This window comes from Megalops cyprinoides, chromosome 21 (assembly GCF_013368585.1).
Source record: "Megalops cyprinoides isolate fMegCyp1 chromosome 21, fMegCyp1.pri, whole genome shotgun sequence".
In the NCBI taxonomy this organism is placed as follows: Eukaryota; Metazoa; Chordata; class Actinopteri; order Elopiformes; family Megalopidae; genus Megalops; species Megalops cyprinoides.
Genome location: NC_050603.1, coordinates 12,480,795 through 12,501,258, shown reverse-complemented (window position 1 = coordinate 12,501,258; position 20,464 = coordinate 12,480,795). Strand labels below are relative to the sequence as shown.

Sequence of the window (20,464 nt, the reverse complement as noted above, 5' to 3'; positions counted from 1 at the left end):
CGCCCATTAGGCTCACCCACTGTTTGCTTAGGTACAGAAAGGCATGACACTGATGACGTTACAGGGAGAGGCTTGACGAGAGGCGAAGAGGGGCGGGTCATTCATTAAGTGGCTCGGAAATAGTCATCTCAGAAACACACAGAAAGACATAAAACTTTCGCGTGTATGTTGCACGATTTGCCTCGGTAGAGTAAAAGGAGTGCTCTTGTGAAACAGAAGGGCCAAAGGCTGTCCGTGTCAGCTTAAGCCTGGTTTGCTAGCTGTTTAGCTACATATACGGAAGTTAAAGTTATCTGATTATCTTGCTGCGAGCTAGCTAGCTTCCTTATCCGAGCAAGGAAGTGATCGGTGACGTGAGAAGCAGGAGTAGCTAAGCAAGTTTTTAAAACTCCACTGTGTGAGCCCATTCACTGCTGTTGCCACATTTTACGGAGAACACCAACCACTAGCAATAGCTGCTGTTTAAGAAAACATTTTGGAGAGATGACCAACAGGGAAGACGAATACGACTACCTCTTCAAAGGTGAGTGTCTGGCCATATGTTGCTACGTAGTGAGGCAACTAGCTGGCTAGTTAATTTTTCCATCAATGTTAACTTTGACTTAGTTCGACCTTTTGCGGCACTTTCGCCCCAACACTGCTAACATGCTATGTAACTTAGCTAGCCAGCTACTAATATATTTGTAGAACCCAATCGACGCATCAGTGTGACATGACGGAATTTGACATTAGCTGGAGAAACACGAACAAACTGGCTACCGAGTCTAGTTGAATTAGTTATTTACTGACCGGCAGACTGATTTTTTTCCTCAAAAACGACAGTCGGCGGTTCGAAAGTGTGTAGCTAACGTTAGCTAGCTAACTACCCCATCAACGTCTGCTGTTTTATAATAATTTTAAAATACCCAGCTGACAATAATCCACGTCTGTTCTCCAGTTCACTTGCTTGTTTGCTAGGTAGTAAGTAGTAGGTATTTTTTGTATTCGAGATTTTTGGACCCGATTATGTTACATTTAGAGGATCTAAAAATGCTTCTTTTAGTTCCCCCCTTTTGTAGATTTCTCACGGGGAGGTTAATCGGGTTTTTGGCAGCAGTTCTGTGAATGAGTGACCGACTGTTTGACCCCTTTGTGTCGTTATTATCGCTGCGCCGGTTCGCAGTGTTTGCGCTGTGACAATGTCACGCGCAGGCATTTTATCATATGGAAACTCCACCTCGGATGGAGTTGCGTATAGTTTCGCGAATGTACTGCCTGTAAATGGTTCAAAAGCGGGTTAAACATTCGGTCATTGGGAAAAAACTGAGCGGTGTGGGTCGACAAGTAGCCAATATGTTTGTTTATATTTATTACTTTTTAAGAAAATCCCATTGCCAGCCAACCTGCTGTTCACAGAAAGCTCCCCTTTCACAAACCAACTTTATCTTTTTCAAAATTCAGGCAATGTTGTGTGGGTTCACATTTTTGGACGTACATCACATTTGAAACGTGTTGAACTCCCGTGTAATCATATTGACTGTCTGCCTTCCCCAGAGGGTTGCTTCTTATGCAATAACGCATGGAATGTCACAGGAAATGATTAACCCCTTACAGAGGTGTAAAAGTCTTGTCACAAAAGGCTGACCTAGGCTCTGTTCTGCATATTGTTCAAACATCCTCAGTGTCAGATGTTGGATCTGGTAGTATTGTGGGAGTAGCTACGTAAACATCACTTCCTTATATTCAAAAAAAAAAGGGAAACATGTTCATACTTCAAAAGGTTGATTCGGGGAATATGTGAGAATGGAACAATGTCTTGGAATTATTGTTCTCAATCAAAGTTGTGCTGTAAATTTAGAGGACATATTCATTTATTGCCCATAGAACCTCTGACGAAAATATTCTGTTGTAGCCATACATCATAGCCTTTATTCAAATCTCCAACCATTTCCACCATTTCTTGAATAACGTGATCTGTATCTTTCAGAAGTTTTCCATCTTCCTGAACACTCTGCAGTTTACCTTCATTTAATATGAAGGGCTGTTGCCATTCTTTCACAAACTGACAGAATACGTTGAGCTGAGTCAAATCATGGGTGCCTCTAGTCTTGAATTACAAACCTGGTTATGTCAGCATCAGAATTTTCTCCTCAGGCTTTAACAGAAATCAGCTTCTGTATCATCATTAAAGGTCTTTGTATTTTGAAAGATTATCTGTAGTTTAACCTATGGTAATTGTTTAACACATCAACCTATATCTGACTGTAACAGAGAGAGAATCTCAGGTCGTCTTAGTTACCTTGAGTTAAATTTGGTAAGGATGACATATCTGATCATCTAATTGAATGGTGCCTGGTGGTGGAATAAGTCATTTCTTTTTAAAGGTGAATAAATGACTCTTAAAGCCTTTACAGTAAGAAGCCTTCTCAGCCTTTATCTCTTATTATTACAGTTACATCAAATAGATTATGAGTCATAACAGCCCCTTTCCCTCTGTGGACATCACCTATTTGATGTAAATGTAATAATCCTTACAGATTTATTAAATGATCCTTGAAATTCAAACTTTTGGGGATCTGTCTGGGATTACTGCCTACCCAAAGCTGTCAGCTGTACTCAAAGCTATTGGTTCTTGTTGGGCAAGATTTTCTCACTCGGGAGGATGAAATATGGTTTGATTAAAAGGCATCGAGTTTAGCCACTTATAGATACATAAAGGTTATTTAAAAGGTATATATAATGTTAGTGTATTTAGATGTGCTTCCCAGCAAATGTCAGAACAAGAATTTCAGAGAATTTAGCTACAGTTTCCATCTAAAATGAATGGAAAGCCTTAAGAATGATTAATGAAAAGCTTCTGAATTTAGCTTCCTGTTGGTATTGCATCTTCAGCTCATTTCAGAGAAAAAGACCGTAACAAGGATGCCGTTGTTGCTGTCAGGGTAGTTATCTAGTTGAATTTTTGTTTTAGGACCAATCGGTCCAAATCTTTGTTCTTATCATCACTACTATTCTTCATTGGTTCTTGGAGGCAAATTTCTTTGCTCATTGGAGTACACCTCTGGCACAATCTGATCTTTTGGACAAATGCCATATGCTGACATCATTGAGAAGAACCAGCTCCTCTAGAGGAAATTAAGGTAAATGTAGAGAACATTGGTGTCACACCCTTCTCGTTTCAATAAATTACACTTTAGTCTACTCAGAACTGAGCTTTTCAGTGCTAGATAGGTGTAGTGAACACAAAACAATTTTTGTCCTCAACAGAGGCTGAATGTTTCACAGTCTTTGCTATGATAACCTGTACATTCTTGGCCCTTGTTTTTTTGAATGTATTTATTAATTTTCACTCTGCTTTCACTACCGTTGGTGCCTGAATTGTACGCAATCATGCGCAAGTATGTAATCATGGAGGCAGTGCCTTCAATGGAACCCCTTTGGGGCCTAATGGGGACACGCCTCCTGTTATGTAGTATTATATAGGGACACGCCATGGAAGGACCCTGAGCATAGGTGCCACTTTATTTGTTTAGGACTGCACTAAAACTAAGCTTTGCATGTATGACTTCATAACGCTACCACAATTAAAAAACTTACACCCAGTTGGATACTTTAGTATAAATCACTATTTGTCATTTTATTGTATTGAAATCGCACATAGACTAGCGCTTATTGATGGTATAATTTATCAGGAAATAGAAAATGACAAAGTGAGTATAATATTAGGCTCCATTTATATGCTGCTTTTAACAAAGCCATCTATGCATTTCCTACGAGCCTTATAGCCTTGTTCAGGCCATTCTGTTGTATGGGTGGCAAGGGGCGAGCTGAATTCATTGTCCTTTGTCCTCTGAATGGAAATGCTGTTCAGGTTTTTGTGGTCAGACTGGAAAAACCGGCGTGAGGCCCTCTAAAACGGAATGTTGAAACTCGAAGATCCACAGCTGTACCAGGCAGATTACGTCCAGATAAAATTCTAGCCTTATCTCCCACCAAATGACCCTGCCTGAGTGGGATTGCTGTACTGGTGAAATGTGCCGGCGTCAGAGAACAGGGCTGTGTTCCAGATCGCTCTCTCCCTCCGTAATATCAGCAGCAACACTGATCTCTGATCAGCTCCAAGCTTGTTAGGGCAAGCGAGCTGGAGTAGGAGAGCAGCAGATTCGCCATTGTTCATGCCTGACAATGCAGCCAGGCCCTCCTGAGTTCCTCTTCCCTCTGTGGTGCTGTTTCAATCACTTCGTTTCTCAATAGAAGCAACAGACAAAAGGAGACGTTGAACCTGGCTGCGCCTCTCTGTGTGGGAGAAGTGACTCAGGTAGTGAAATGTACCTTCACACAGCCTAATTATTTCTGTTAAATACAGCGTACACCCACGACACACCTAATAAACCATTAATGACATAATCGTCAGCAATAGAATCTTCTCATTTGCCAGGCCTAAAATAGGCTGAGAAGAGGGTACCTTTAAATGTTAGTTACTTACGGAATCTTCTTTCTGGAAATTCACAAAGCTTCAGCTGTAGCCCTGAAAAATTGGAATTAACATGTTGTAAGGTAGAATAGTCCTCACCTCTGTTCAGCCATAGAAATGGAGTAAAATCTAATGGTGGGGGAGAAGGGGCATGTGATTCAAGTCTAGAAGGGCACCTTTGTAGCATTTGATACATTGTTGGATTCTTTTTAATCCCCAACAAATGCAGTTATGTGGTCATTCATTTACATTAGTGGTTTTTCAACGGTTGGAGCTTGAACTAGAAACTGTGTAGAGTTCTACCTTCTTTCTCATTATTTTTAGTGGAACTAGAAGAATGAGCATTAAGTGATGTGGAACTGTGCCATTTCAAACCCATAACCACTCTCTGTTGGTACTAGGAACAGAAACAGGAACTGTTAGGTGAATTGTCATAGTGCAAATATGGTGTACTATGGGTAAAAGTCCAATAAAGAAATATCTGCTGTAATAAATATCTACTTTTACATTCATGAAAACATGGAGTGTATTAACATTGAATTGTCTTTTGAATAACCTGTTGAAATATGCATTCATAGCATGTTAGCCTCTTAAAGTTGCTGTTGTCTTGAAAGTTTGCCACTTGTTACAGCAGCTTCACGGGTGCATCAATTGCATCAATTTCCTATCCCAGCTGAAAGTGACTGCTTTGGAGATCAAAAATTTAAACTCCTGATTCCTCCTAATTCTTCTCTGTCTCCTCCAATTGGCTGAGCCTGCTGATGGGCAGAAGTGGCCAGGAGTGGTTCTGTGAAAAGAGATGCAGTTGAAAGATAAAAGGCAACCCTGCTGGTTTTTTTGGTGCGTAGCTCTCAGTTTGTGGTCCCAGTTCCCACAGAGACAAGTTCCAGAGATGTACAAACAACATCTTAGGTATACCGGTTGGCTGGTTGGCCTTGAAATACTGGTTGAAAGTTGAGGCTTCACGAACCGCACAATGGGTAAACCTGTCACATCTTCAGTGACTCCCTGATGTGATCAAATCAACAGTGATCCACCCATAATGGGTTTCATGATGCTACACTCTCCCATCCCTATCCAGAATAATAGGAACCACCTGACAATGATCAGAGCAGTGAGTGGCAGTAACACAGTATCAGAGACTGTAAATGGACAAAGACTGGTGTGGCTACAGTTGCGGCGGTATGCTGCTAGAGACCTACACCATGACTCTCTGCAGTGGAGTCTTTCTTTGACAGAGGGCAGTTGTTCTGGCTTAGGTCACCCATCCCGCTGCCTTTTGCTGGCTGCTGCTGTTCCTGTCACTGCTTCAGGTTCCTTCATTATGGGCTTTAATGAGGCACATCCTGGGAAAACGCTGATCTGATTTTCACTGTCTGATGAAAAGGGTGGTTGGGTGTGGAAGTCGAGTGCTTCCTAATGCATGGAGGTCATGGCATATTCGCTTTGTCTCCTCACAGCGGGTCAGTAACGGTATGGAAAGCTATCACGATGGCTGTCACATGTGCTTTAATTTCACAAATAGTATGTGTCATCAAAACAAGAAAGACCAGAAAGTACAGGTTATTGAGTTTTTCCAGCTCGTTCATAAGGTCAGTTCTCTAGAAACGTCTCTGGCCTCTGCTGTCGGCAGAAGCTGTCGGTGTTTAATATCTGTCTGTCATGGGGTTACAGGTGGGGTTTGTCTTATGATTGTCTTGTCTGGAATGCCACCAGTACAAATAATACCAATCCATGAAAGCAAACAGAAATGATCTTTGTAAGAATAGAAAGTCAAAATAAAGACCCATGCAGCTGTAGCATGTGTGTATTTTTTGAAGTCACTTGGAAATATCAACATGGAATGCAGAACATGTAATGAATACAGAGAAATGGTAAAAAAAAAAAAAATAATTCTATATTCACGCCCCCCACCACCAATTACTTTAATCACCAGCACACCCACCTAAAGCCCTCTCCACCCAGCAGACATTGCAACAGGTAGGAAAAGCCATATTCAAACATGATTGTACCTGACCCCTCACCCCCATTGTTTTCGGCTGTTGTTGCAACAGGAGAGAGAACCAAAGAACGTGTTGCACCATGAATGATTCATCATGACTGCTGTATGTGTCCTGACTGTGTGCGTGCGTGCGTGCGCACGTGTGTGTGTGTGCGTGTGTGTGTGTGTGTGTCAGTCAGTCGGACACATGCTCCCTCCAGCACGCCGGTTCACTGTCATTGATTCATCTCAGTGTGGGGCGGGCTTCTGTCTGGGGAGCACACATGACACATCCCCTTAAGAGTCTTTGAACCAGGAAGAGCTTCAGCTGCAGGCACCCTCCCTTTCATTCCCCCAAGGGCCCACGGGGAGCCCTCTGTCTCTTATTGCTACGACAACGATTATATGAGCACAGAGACGCATGTAGTCTGCACCTCCAGGCAGACAGCCATTTGATCTCCCAAGGCCATGTGTTTCCAGCCCTGTGGTTTTTAGGGGTTTCTGTTAAGTGGCTTCATCAGGCAAAAACAAGGCAGACTTCAGCCACATCATTTGTTACCAAAAGTGATTATCATCACCATGTTATCATTTACCATGTTAATTGCACCGTACCTTTGCAGGTAACTGCAGCCGCGGGTTTCAAAGACTCAGTATTGTCAGAGGATATAATTTAACATTTTGGAGTGTGTTTATTATTCCCTGTGCTTAAAGAAAATGTTAAACTAAAACCAGCACATTTGAAGTGTTGAGTCTTTTGACCAAAATTTTTCTTGTATGCTAGCCATGCTTATAATTTCATGTTTTAAATTCAGTGTTTTGCATGTAGGCTAATTAAGAGAGTGTCAGTCTTTCCGGGATGAGGCATGAACATGGCCTCTGCTTATTCAAAATCATGCCTGCTTGTAATGTGAGACTGATCAGTAGACGTGAACACACCTAAATGTCTAATATTGATAAGGCTGTATGTATAACATCTCCCTCTTCAAGCCAGTGTTTCCAGACTATCAGGTTGTCAGGCCATTTTTTGTTGTTTCGTTATGTTCTTCCTGGCTGTTGAGCCATAAACACTGTATGTATTGTATTGTATGTATTGTCCTCTTGTCACCTGTCACCACTTACAAAATATAAAGAAAAGTCCCGGTTCAGGGACTGTAAGCAAGCAATGTATTTTCACGAAGGCTCATACTCAGTGAGAAACTTCCTTCTTTGTGGTTTAGTGCCACCTGAATTCCCATTTATTTGTCAGTTTAACACATACTGTAAATATAAACCATTTTGATTTTATATTTGAAGACATTGCTGTTAATGTACATTACACACGTGATCCCTTAGCGGTGGGCTACTGCACAAGCTTTCCTTCATTAGGGGTGATAGGGCTGTGGCAGTTTGGGATCCCCTGGTGTTAAGTTTTCCCTCCTCTCTCCCGCAGTGGTCCTGATCGGGGACTCCGGTGTGGGGAAGAGTAACCTCCTGTCCCGCTTCACCCGCAACGAGTTCAACCTGGAGAGCAAGAGCACCATCGGCGTGGAGTTCGCCACCCGCAGCATCCAGGTGGAGGGCAAAACCATCAAGGCGCAGATCTGGGACACGGCCGGCCAGGAGCGCTACCGCGCCATCACCTCCGCGTGAGTGCCCCTCTCCGCAGCCACCCACATGACCGCCGGCTTTTATCGCCATGCTTAAACCAGTCAGCCACTCTGAGAGTGCTCACTGCTAATCAGTGTGGATATTCACCGACTATCAGGCTGCCATCACAGCTGGACATTAAATGACCAGCTCCAGTGGTCCCTCTTTCAGATGACACGTGGCTTCATTTTAGGCATTAAAAATCCCATAACAATTTTTTGAAAGAGTAAGGGGTTAACCCCTGTGCTCATCCCCAATTCCCAATTTGGACACCCAGTCAGACCCTCACTCCACAGCTGATTGCCACTGCTGCACCCTCCTCTATCACTTCCTCCCGGTTGTCACTCCAGAAGAAAAATGAGGTGTCAGTCGTTCGGCGTAATAATAGATTAAAGAAATAAATGAAATTAGAGGACTAGAGTGACACTGTCTGGATGGCTTATCGTGGTGATTGACGTTTATGATCAAACAGTAGAGATTAATGTAGTGCCTGTTTTTCATCCAGTGCATTAGTCTGAACAGTTATGTAGGAGCAGTGGAAGGGATTTCAGTGTAATCTATCCAGACACGAGCTGTTAACAGGCACCTCGGTTTCGCCTCATCATTTCACCTCAGTATTATAGTTAACATGTGTATCCAGATTAATTCAAAATGCCCTGCTAAGATAGTGAGCCTTTGAAAAATAAACCCATAGAAAGTGTTTCAGTGGGTGCAGTAAGCACACATCAAGATGTCCTCATGAAAAGCTGGGCTCACCCCAGGGTCTGTGTGTTCTTTCCAGATTCAGTCGGAATGAATTAGATGAGTGGAGATGAAACGTGTGTGTTTAGTTTGTGAATGTGCGAGTGGTAAACGTGCTGACCGGATGCACGTCCCTCGTCTGCTGCAGGTACTACCGGGGCGCCGTGGGGGCGCTGCTGGTGTACGACATCGCCAAGCACCTGACATACGAGAACGCCGAGCGCTGGCTGAAGGAGCTGCAGGACCACGCCGACAGCAACATCGTCATCATGCTGGTGGGCAACAAGAGCGACCTGCGCCACCTGAGGGCCGTGCCCACCGACGAGGCCCGGGCGTTCGCCGGTCAGTGCCTGTGCCCGCCCCACAGACTCGTACAAGTCTACACACTCCTCAGTCTGTTATTATATCTAAGGCTTAGCTGCCCTAGAAACAGTGATTGACCCTACGGCTACTTCGGTAATAACGTTTTAGAACGGCATGGCAGCCACTTAGTGCCTGCCCAGTTGTAGACATGATTGGAAGTAACAGTACAAATTCTGCTAACCCTCTATGGTCAGTAGTATCTTTGTCCTATATATAGGTAAATATATATAGGTAAATGCTGTGGCAAATCCTTAGATTTTAAGTCTTAAGTCTCCTCTCTACCTACTAATAAACATAGAATGTCAAACTCCTATACTCTGTTCTCTCTGAATTTTGACTGGAGAGTGTAGAGGGGTTATGACTCTTGACAGCTTCTCTCTAAAAGACTGGGTGTTTGTTACAGAGAAGCATGGGCTGTCCTTCCTGGAGACGTCAGCGCTCGACTCCTCCAATGTGGAGCTGGCCTTCCAGACCATACTCACAGGTAACTTGCGGCACCGCACCCATGTAGACCATACTCTCAGATGGGTATTTACTGAACAGCATACTATCCACACCATACTCTCAGACCACGCTCACAGGTATGCTGTCCTCCAAATTATGGGTTGGTGGGGAATACACCACTGTCACAGAAATGGCCACAATGCCCTTTAAGCTTATTTGAACAGAATTCAGATGCAGCTTCATACGGCCACAAAATACATACATGCAAAACCTGGACCATTGGGTACTTTCTTCCTTATCATCTCATATTACTTGAACTTATTCTTCGTCCGCTTCTTCTCCTCCTTAACTGCCACATTGTAATACCTGCAGTATCACTAATAATACTTTAGTATTGATCTATTACACCATTGGCCTGTCTGGATAGCCATCATTCATCATTGTAAGCCTATAGCTACATCTGTCCGTGGTATTCTATTGCAAAGCATCTGCTGTGAATGAGAGAAACTGGTTCCTGATATACGGAAAATACTCAACTTTTAATTTTTTTTTATTTTTTTTATTGAAAATCAGGTATACCTTAGGTAATGATGGCCCTGAGAACAAGGCTCCAGTATAACAGTGTTATGTCTTTAAATGATGTTACATTTAAAAAATATCTCCATAAACCAATTTTGCCATAATTATTTTCAGGAGGGATGACTATCCTATATGAAGGTTCATATTTATTCAAGCTGACACAGTCGAAACCTTGAAATACAGGGAAAAGGTGAAGACTTCAGTGTAGAGCGCTAGGGAAATTAACAGTTTGAGCTAAGGTAGTAGTGATTACAGTGATAGCCCAGAGTGAAACGTAATTGTTAATGGATTTCCATGTGTTTAGCATCATGCTTAAGGTGCAATTGATGTTATTTCTGTAGTTATTTGACCAAGTGAAGGAGACACTGAGTAGCATGCATTTGCTCTGTACTGTGAGAACTACCTCTACCGTGTTACTTTCCTATCTTTTTTCATTAAAGGAATGATTAATCTCCAGCCACTAGATGGCACCAAACACCAATTGATAGAATTTTTTAACAAGCATATTTGTAATGAATACTGATCCCTCTTTTTTGAAGACAAAGCCTCGGTAATCACCACAGTTTTAGACACCACTAGTGTTACACGTTAAGTGCTCAGCTCAATCTGATGAAAGGGGCTAAAGGGGCTGTAATAAATGTATTTGTCCAACATGATAATCTAATATACTTCTCAGCAGACACCATGACAGCATACCCAATTAGTTAATAATTGCCAGTTGAGGGCTAGAAACAAAGCACCGGAAGGCTTTACATTTTTCGGGTGGATGAAATGAAACCCATTGGCTCCCATCACAGCTGGGAATCAAGTGCCACATTGATTCGTGCCCTGGGGCCCTCACTTATTACTGGCAGCAGGTGACAGCTCAGAGGAGGCTGAAGGGCCAGCGTCACCCATGTGATGACGGATGGGGTGAGTCATCAGATCAGCAAATTGGCTGCTCCAGCGGTGACTGCTGCATTCCGTCACTGAAGGACAAGACTGAGGTCCAGCAGGAGGGCTGTGGGGGGCCCTGTGATCGAAGAGCCGTGAGAGCGAGGGCCAGAGGAATGATGAGTCAGCTCTGTGACCCCCCCTTCCCCCCCCGTGAATTCTCCCAGCCTCAATGACCCAAACTGTGGTGCTTAAATTGTCTTAAGACACTACGTTGTCTTGGAGACCACACAGGCTGTAATTATGGAACTAGTCCCGTAAGGCCAATTTATGTTTTTGAATCCCCGCTGAGTTCCTCATTCAATGAAGCCTCAGCTTCCAAGATTATCATCTGTTAAACATGGCAGCTAAAATGTGTTCCCACCCTTCAAGTGCAAACTGCTCAGATATTCCATGGTAAAGATGGGGGCCGTGAGTGTTACCCTCTCGCGGTTGGTTGTTTCCGTCTTGTCTCTCAATCTCCACCTCATTACTTGTCCTCTTCCTTTTCCCCCCCTCTTTCCCTGCTACAGCCATATACCGCATCGTGTCTCAGCGACAGATGTCCGGCCGCAGCGATGCCGACTTCTCCCCCAACTCCAACGTGGTCCCGATCACGGTGCAGCCAACCCAGCATTCTCCCAAGCAGAGTGCCTGCTGCCAGAGCAACTGAGGCCTTCGCAGCTGGGGGGCAGGGCTGAGGGTGGGGCAGGGTTTGGAATGAGGGCAGGGTAGGAGTCAGAGCGGGTGAGGGTGACTGAGGGTGTGTGTGTGTGTGTGTGTGTGTGTGTGTGTGTGTGACTCCTAAAAGGTGAGAGAACCGGAAACGCTTCGCTAACAAGGGAACAAAAAGACCCAGACGCAGCTTATCTCCAGTAACTGCAGCTCGCTGTTGCCATTGTGCAAATTCTGTCGGGCCTTCCAAAGCTGGTTTATTTAACGCAATAGCCTTATTAAAACCCATCACAAGGTTAGAATGGTTAGAATACTTTATACTGGATTTCACCAGTCCTGTTGGGCTTTGTAAACACGCTTGCAACTAGATCAGAAAAATCACAAGGATTTTTTAGATTTTGAACGTCAAGTGATAAATGTGTGTAATTATGCAATACTTTTTGACACACATTTTATATTATTCCCTTCCTGTCTACATGTCCTCCCTCCCACTTACCTTTTACCTGTCCCTCAAAGTAAACCCCTCCCTGTTCCCCTCAGGGTACTTGTTAAAAAGTCAAAAAGTACAGAACGCAACTGCTCAACTAGAAATGAATGGAAATTATATAGGTTTGCTCTAGTCCACCAGGCTGGTGACGAACGCAGATTGGGAGTTTTATATTTATTATAGCTTTTTTTAAATCACCCAGGCTTTAGCTGTGGTGTACACCTTACTAATAAATAGATTCAAAACAATCAATCAATCAATCAAACACATTAATGAAATTTGTTGCTTAGCATAATGTAAGTGGAAAATTGTTACAAATTTAGGGGAAGAAAAGTAAAGGTGGCTGTGTCCTAAAAAGAGGAAAAATGTACTGCATTTCCCTATACTGTTTGGGGTTATCACTCCTTCCTCCACTTAGAACAGGCTGTCAGAACACAGCACGGGGGTTACATTCCAAACTGTTGCATACTGTTCCAAACTGTTCAGCAACCCTGATCTCTGATCAGTCCTTGACCAACGACGCATGGCACTATCTTACCAGTCACTGATCAGGCATCAGTGTTGCTGAAGGTAGCAGATAGAGCTAGAGTGAGAGAGTTTTTTGCCCCGTCCCCCATGGGCCACCCTCTCCTCCCTGTTAGTTGAAATCACTCTTCTTTGTATTCCTTCTATTTATCGCTGTCTGAATGTAATTAGGGGTCTGTGTATGTTGGCCTCTCCCCCAATGCTGTACCTAATGGGGAGATGTTGTTTGCTGTGGGTTGGTTTGGTGCTGCCTTCCTTAAGGGGTGTGTATGTTCTGTCTCTGAGACGTTTAATGCCTTACATCATGTTGAGTCTCAGCTCTCCCTGCTCATCCTTTCTGATTGGTGAAGAGTAGATTCTGTGGCATTTTTGGAATATCCTTAGGCACTACCATGATGCCAGTGTCAAGTGAAGGGCAGGGATGGGGCCCTCCTTCTCTCTGTTGAGGGTTGAAGGGCTGGGGCACTATGGGGGCTGGTGTTTAAACATGACCTGCATGCATATACATCAGAGTTTCTGTGAACATTGTTACTCAATTACTAGACAATTTCAGCTGCTGTTCTAGAAGCCTCTGTCTGAACTACCAGTTCATGGACAAAGCAGTACTATGCATCAACTGAAATGTTTAATTGTGAATATATTTGTTTAGAGCTTGATGTAAATGAAAATGTTATGTTCCTGCCACATCTGTACAACAGATAGCTTAGCTTTTTTTCCCTGAATTGCAGGCCTTCTTAGTGACTGGTCAGAGACCCTTGATTATCCTTTAACACACATTTAGGGTAAATGCATCATGGGTAAAATACTTTGGGTCTTCATGGTTGAACAAGGAACCATCCACCTTTTCCGGGTGGTTTGCAGAATGTATATTGCAGGGCTTGGTGATGTGTTGTTGATGCTGCTCTTGGGCTGGTTCACTGAAAACAAGGCCCTTTCTGGCCAGTGTCTACTGTATGTAAGCTGAAGGATACCCAGCCTGCAGGGGGTAACTGCCAGCAGGCCACTGGCCCAGTTCTCCCTGATTTGTTTCTCATTAGCTACTTATTGGCTTTCGGGGTAGCAGAAGGTCCTGTTCCCACAGTGCCGAACAACGTGAACGCACACCCTTATTGGTGTTCACCTGCTGTGTTTTGTGTCAGGCTTTATGTCAGCCTCATGCTTGTACTGCACAGCCCGCCTCCAGCTGCAGGGAGAAGCGGAGGTGGTAATGCGCTTGTCCCTCTGATAATGAGCAAGCACACTGATTGAGCGGGCGAATCACTTAGCTTCTTTTGATTGCTCAGTCTCTGTGCGTACACTATCTCAGTCTGGACCACAGATGTCACAAGGCATGCTGTCATGCCTGACGCACTAATGGTTAGCAAGGCTAGCACTCTATAGCCCTGCAGCCTGTGTCAGATATGAGTGTATTTCTGCACAGCTGTACCTCTGATGCCTGACCTTCTGGGAAATGTCACCTGCATTCTGGGGACATTCAGGCTTATTCGGGTCCCCTTCCATTCTTATGAGTTCACAGATTAAACAACCAGGTGTTTTTTAAAATCTTGCAATCCGTGAGGCCACGACAGCAAAAATTCAAATGTGCAGTGGTTGTCGGCGGTCATCAAGCTGTTTAACGAACTCAAAGGAATGCCTGTTGAGCCTAGTTACACTAAAGCTAATGTTTCAGTTCATGAGCACATGACCACTAAGATTTGACTTGGAATTTATGCAGTGGGTGTATAATTAGTCTACTCAGTTGAACCAGATAAGTACAGAGTATCTCCAATTGTAGGTCTGTGTTAGGGAAAGAATTTGTATTTTCCACTAAGCAGTACTGTACTGCTCCTCTCATATCCACCGTCCACAGGTAGTCTCCCTTATACAGAATGCAGAATGGGGTTTTTTAAAGGGTTTTATTGTGAATCTTTATGTAAATGTATTTTTGGTTTCAACTGTGTGTATGTGTGTATATATATATAAATATATAATAAAAGCCTTTGTTTAAAAAAGGGGTTGATTTTCATTTCTTGCCACTTGGTATGTATGCTGGTGGGCTGCAGTCTGGCCTGGCCCAGGGGGTCATGGGTTTGATTCCTGGATGGAGCACTGCTGTTGTACCCTTGAGCACAATACTTAACCTCAACTGTTCCTTTGAAAATCCAGCTTTGTAAAGGATTATAGGTGTGTGTGTGTGTGTGTGTGTGTGTATGTAAGGCGGTATGGAATAGTAAGCAGTTTAAGGATGTCAGTAAAAGTTCCGTGGGGTGACCTCTCTTTGGTGATGGGATTTAGTTTGTCATTGGTGGAGTTGTCTTCTGGTCTCTTTAGAACTCTGAAGTCCCCCAAAGCACTGACAACATATTAAACCCTTGGAACATTTTATATTTTCCTTTTTTTATTAGAAACATTTACAATACATTTTGAAACCATTTTGGAAAAAAAAACATAATACCAAAAAACTAATTAACACGATAAGATGTATAAAACAAAGAATATATAAACTAGTACATATGTGAGGATCTAGAAAATCAGCAATGTTGCATACCTCATGTGGACAAGGCAACACTGTAACAAGACAGAAGGACGGGATGGTTACGGTGGACCCTTTCCACTCTCTTTATGGAGAAGATGGGAACTGGGACTGCTGACCGGACGAAAAAGCAATGACACCACTATGAGATTTGTATGCAACGCTTCCACAGAGCGGGAAGTGTCGGAACAGCTACCATTGACACTACAACTGAAATGACCCTACCTCCACTTGTGAAGAAGTTGAAGCAGTTAGGCCTTGGAGGATGGTTTCAGTCCCAAAAAATTACCAGTGTTTTCACGAGAGGAACCGGATGTTGACGCTTGAGAGCTGACATGGACCATCAGTGCAAGAGGTTCAGTGGAAACTGGTTTAGTTTGCATGGACTTCTGCTCACTGAGAAAGAGTCAGAGGCAACGAGCTAAATGCACGCACATTTGCACACCTTCAAGTTCAGTTAGAGTAATGGAAACACAGCTAATGTCATGTTTGTCAGAATGCAAACTTTCAGCACCTTTTCTGGAAGGAGAAATGCAGCCATGTGTTGTCCTTTGCACTGATAAAACCGGGGATGTATTAACTCCCAGCATGGAGTCAAGGGAATGAGGTGTTACAATTGGTTTTGGAAGGCATTCAGCCAGCATACATTCACCCTTAACTGAGACAGCCCAGACAATGTATGTACAGCACAACCAGTGAGCTGTACTCTGATTTCACTGTTTCATTGCGTGGACATTTTTTACTGATTTTTTTTTTTCTCCTGTCACCCAAATTAGTCCACGATGACACTGTCGCATGGGGACTGAAACAGCCCTCTTACCCACTGCCATTCAAGACATTTTCTAAATCAACCTCTGGAGATTCTACATATGCACTCACTATGGAAATCTACAAAAGAGAACAGCCCAGCAGCACCTGGGTGCAAGACTACAGGATGGCATGGTGCTCTCCTGTCTAGTTGACGCTACAAGAAACTCATGTGGATATGTATGTATGTCAGTATGTATGTGTGTTTGTGCTTGTGTTTCTCTACCAGACATATGCTGCTAGGGCTTCTTGCTTTTCTCTAGCATGCAATTCATTCTTCTCTTACTGGTCTAGACTCGTAACATGGTCAGGTCAATCAAAGAGAAAAGTAACAGGCCCATACCCAAAGCCTTAAACAAAATGTAGCTGGACTGACTCTTTTAAATGAGTCCTGAACACATGCAACAGGGTGGATTAAGGCTTCATATAATATATCTGGAGGTTTACATTTTTTTGACTTCTTCGACGCATCTTTAATTCACCATGTAGCTGATGTGTGTTTGTGTGCATGGATGTGTGTGTAGTCCCCGTATGATCATGAGTGACATGCCTCCAGCGCACACTTTTAACATGCATCTTGGTTTTGATGTCACAGCAGAAACTGTGATTACTGTAGAGCAGAGAGGAGCATTAAACAAGATTTCTCTGAAGAATGGAAAGAATGGGTGGGGAGAAAATTATTAATATCTATAATCTTCACTCTTTTCATTAAAGGCTACAATAGCAATATCCTTTATGACAAAGATAAAAATAATGTGTTTTTGGTTCACTGAGAAGAACTCTTAAAGGGATTGAACATTCAAGATTTCTTTCTACAGCATTTTTCTGGGACCAGTGAGATTGCTCAACATTTTTGAGAATGTTATTCAGGATTAACTCTGCCAAATTATTATGTCACTTGGGCAAAGGGAGTCATAAACACCCTCCACAAATAAGATGTGTGCTGTTATCACACAAAGGCCAAATGGCAAACTCAGTGAAACAAAAAAACCTTGAAATCTTAGAGTATTCATTCTTCCTAATTCCCTAAAAATGCACTGGACTGCCTTTGAAAGATTATATTGTTTAAGATTAAAATACATAACAATGTAGAACATACATAACCCCTTATTATTGTAACAGTGAAATATAAATAGTCTGAATGCTTTATTTAACCTTCATAAATAAAACTTTTTTATTTTTATTTTTTTTTACTAAAAACCAGCTTCCTGTGTTAGAAATATATTATCACTTTTTATTAAAAATGTACGAGCAACCTCTTAAGACATTTTTTGTTTCTTTTTAAGTTTTTATAAATATCCAGATAACTTTTTCTTCATATGACATATAGTAATAACTTATGTTAGCAAAATAGAATGTACGAAACTGTAAAATTGTTTTTACCTTTTACTTTCTAGAAATGATTAAGGTGGCCAGAGCCAAACTTATCCTGTGGCGAAACATTTTCACAAACTACTGCCATGAAAGAAAATATTCTTTGATGAATGATTTATAGAATGGAGCACATTAGTTTACTGGACATTTTTTTTACATTCAAATGCAAAACTTGCATGTCTTGTACAAGAGCTGAGCCTGATCTGAATGACTGCTTTTTTGTCCTCAAATACATTACATAAGTCAATATTTTCCATCATTCTACAATCACATTTTAATCGTGGTTATTGTGCATTGTACATCCTAATCACATCTGGTTTGGTAACATGAACAGTGTACTGTAGCTCTTGATTCTATTGTATAGGTGGTTCTAACACTGCGTATGGGGAAATAGAGCAATAATGAAATCTTTCATAGGAGGAACAGAAGATCATTATGATTGTTATATCAACCATGAGAATGGGATCAATGGTCCTGCAGCGGATGGAAACCAAACACCCCCATCTTTGTTCTATAAAACTGGGTGCTGCTGAATACCTGTAGGTTCGTGCAAATCCACACTAAGCACTTTCAGGCTTTTCTGAATGATGATACTCTTCCCCCTTTATCTGACTCTTGACTCAGAGTTTTCATAGAATAAATTGGTTAATATTTGTATCATTTAAAATAAATGTTAAGTCAGAATAGGCTAGCCCTTAAGTGACAGTTCTACAGGAATTACCTTCCCTTTGTTTCAACCTAGTATGCCAAAACTGTGCCATGTCAGTAGTGCAACGTTGACCAATAAACAGATTTTACTCATTTAAAAAAAAAAACCTGACATGTAAATCAAAATAAACCTAAACAATAGACTCACATGATATTAGTTAATCTACGGTTGATCTTTTGGAGACGTTCCTGTGGTCTGAGATAGGATATGTATGTACGGTATAAAGTGTGATGTGTTTTGAAAGAATTGCGTTGAATTGTAGGAAACTAGACAGAAAAATACCAAATGATGTCCCTTTACAAGTAACACTTAACAAAAATGTACCATGCAAATGAGACCCAGGAAAATAAAAAAGCTTTGGCCTATCACAGACAAATTGTAAATCTTTTCAAAACAATGGAGTTTTTTAGAGCAGAAAAATAACAACACGTAGCTTTAAAAAATGGTATAGGCAAAGCAATGAACCTCGTCTGTTATGAGAATTCTTGTCTTGAACTTTAGGCAAGGGTTATTTGCAGGAATATTAAGCTTAGACTTAAAAATAAATTATATATATATTTTAAATCTCATCTGATTTTTGCTCTTGTACTCTTTGGCTACCTTTATTTGTTCACATTATTTTCTTTTTTTGCAACCAAGAATAAGGAGAACATTATATGTAACATAGTAACATTAATGGTAAAAATAATAAAACATACATCAGCGACAAAATATATATCTTAAAAATATTTAAAACACTGAAACTGTTCTCATAATAATATGTTATCGCATATATTAGTACTTACGATAACTATATCATATATATTAAGATTTGGATACTCAGATATTCTTCATATATAGGAATAATATCATGTAATAAATGTTTAATAAATGCTACTTTCCCAAAGTGGTACGTTTGGCTCAATACTATGTTTAAAGGCATCCATACCCACTGGCTGCAGCCATAAGGGAACAGTCTTCAATAAATGGACGGGTTTTACATTGTTTGATTAATCAGTGCAAAATAATAATAATAAATCATAATAAAAAAATGCACACAAATCCACGTTTTTACAGAGAGGTGCACTGTCTCATCTCTACAGGTTTGACACATACCTGTTATTTCATTTCAAAATGTGATTGCCTTTCTGCAGCATGGACCAAACTATGGGTTTGATGGGGACTTTCCGGAAATGCTTTCAAAACTGCTAAAGATTTTAACTTAAAAGATGGTCTTATTGCTGTCTGGCTTAGTCTTGCAGTGTCGAGTTTCTCACTGTTTTAAAGGTATAGAGACCGAGTGAGAGTACAGCCCTCTAAACAATCTTGAAACAAACTGACCCCTAAGGATGCAAAGGAATGTGTCTGAAAACACAAAAATGATGCTGAAGCCACCAAACACGGCAAATAAATCATCTTGAAACAATACCTGGCAAATGAAATCTTTTTGGTTGTGTGAACAGTGCCAACTATGCTGCTCTTGCTCCATTCTAACGCCCTTTTCAAACAGAACATGTCCCTTCTCTGTATTCTCTCCTAATCAGTGAGGTTCAAACTCCAAAAAAAAAAACAGTACTTCAAAATGTCAAATTATGCAAAAGCAAACAGATAAATATAGTTTACAAATGTAAGTGCCTGCAACATTCTACTGATGACTTTCTTTAATAACCATCAAATGCTTGCGTACATCTAGGACTCTAAGCAATTAGTGCATCTCATTTGAAACAACAAGCAGTCTAAAGCGGAGGAAAAGTGACTATAAAGACCAGGCATTGGCCTCTATCCAATCTAACAACAATGCACTTTGCTAATAGATCAGAGAAACATAAAGCAAAATCTAACTTTGTTCACTTCTGTTATACTCTGTTTCATTAGTATCAGCGACTGCCTAAGTCATAGTATCGTGTAAGAAAAAAAAACGTGACTTACTTAAATTTGTCACTCAAATGTAAAGACAAAGCACATTGTGCATAGATTGAATAGATGCCTTGGTATTGCAAATACTGAAGGTAGTGGTTAGGCAACTAAAATGAACAGCCATCTCTACATTTTTTTTATTTGTTTTGTTTTTTGTTGATTTTTTTGTTTTTTGTCTTCTGTTATTTTCCAGGTTTCAAAGTATGTGCAAGCTATTTTAAGTGCTGTTGACAGACAACTGCAACTTCAAATATTTGTGAGGTCCTGAATGGTCCCCAATGTTTGTTATCTACAGCTACTCCTTCTCTTTTAGCTCAGCTGCAAGCAAAATTGCGATCAACTTAAAAAATCACACTCAGCCTTCAGGGATTGTGGTACTT

At 41.5% G+C, this 20,464-nt stretch overlaps 1 protein-coding gene across 2 annotated transcripts; it reads left to right on the top strand.

The window, feature by feature from the left end:
- The first annotated feature begins 130 nt into the window (after positions 1-130).
- On the top strand, positions 131-14,964 carry rab11al (RAB11a, member RAS oncogene family, like). 2 transcript variants are annotated; one of them, XR_005005889.1, is made up of 6 exons: positions 131-523; positions 7,864-8,059; positions 8,950-9,143; positions 9,568-9,648; positions 11,633-11,896; positions 14,950-14,964. XR_005005889.1 is itself a non-coding variant. In XM_036555234.1 (5 exons), the coding sequence occupies exons 1-5, from the start codon at positions 484-486 to the stop codon at positions 11,770-11,772; spliced, it is 651 nt and encodes a 216-aa protein (XP_036411127.1). In that variant the 5' UTR covers positions 131-483; the 3' UTR covers positions 11,773-12,291. The 2 variants fall into 2 exon arrangements, 1 of the variants encoding a protein (XP_036411127.1); XM_036555234.1 differs by lacking the exon at positions 14,950-14,964 and having other exon boundaries at positions 11,633-12,291.
- The last annotated feature ends 5,500 nt before the right edge of the window (positions 14,965-20,464 follow it).

Bases quoted from the DNA above. Each gene is read 5' to 3' on its own strand.
- rab11al (XM_036555234.1), top strand. From the start codon at position 484: ATGACCAACAGGGAAGACGAATACGACTACCTCTTCAAAG. The intron at 8,060-8,949 runs GTGAGTGCCCCT...CGTCTGCTGCAG, and splicing joins TACCGCGCCATCACCTCCGC to GTACTACCGGGGCGCCGTGG. The intron at 9,144-9,567 runs GTCAGTGCCTGT...TGTTTGTTACAG, and splicing joins CGAGGCCCGGGCGTTCGCCG to AGAAGCATGGGCTGTCCTTC.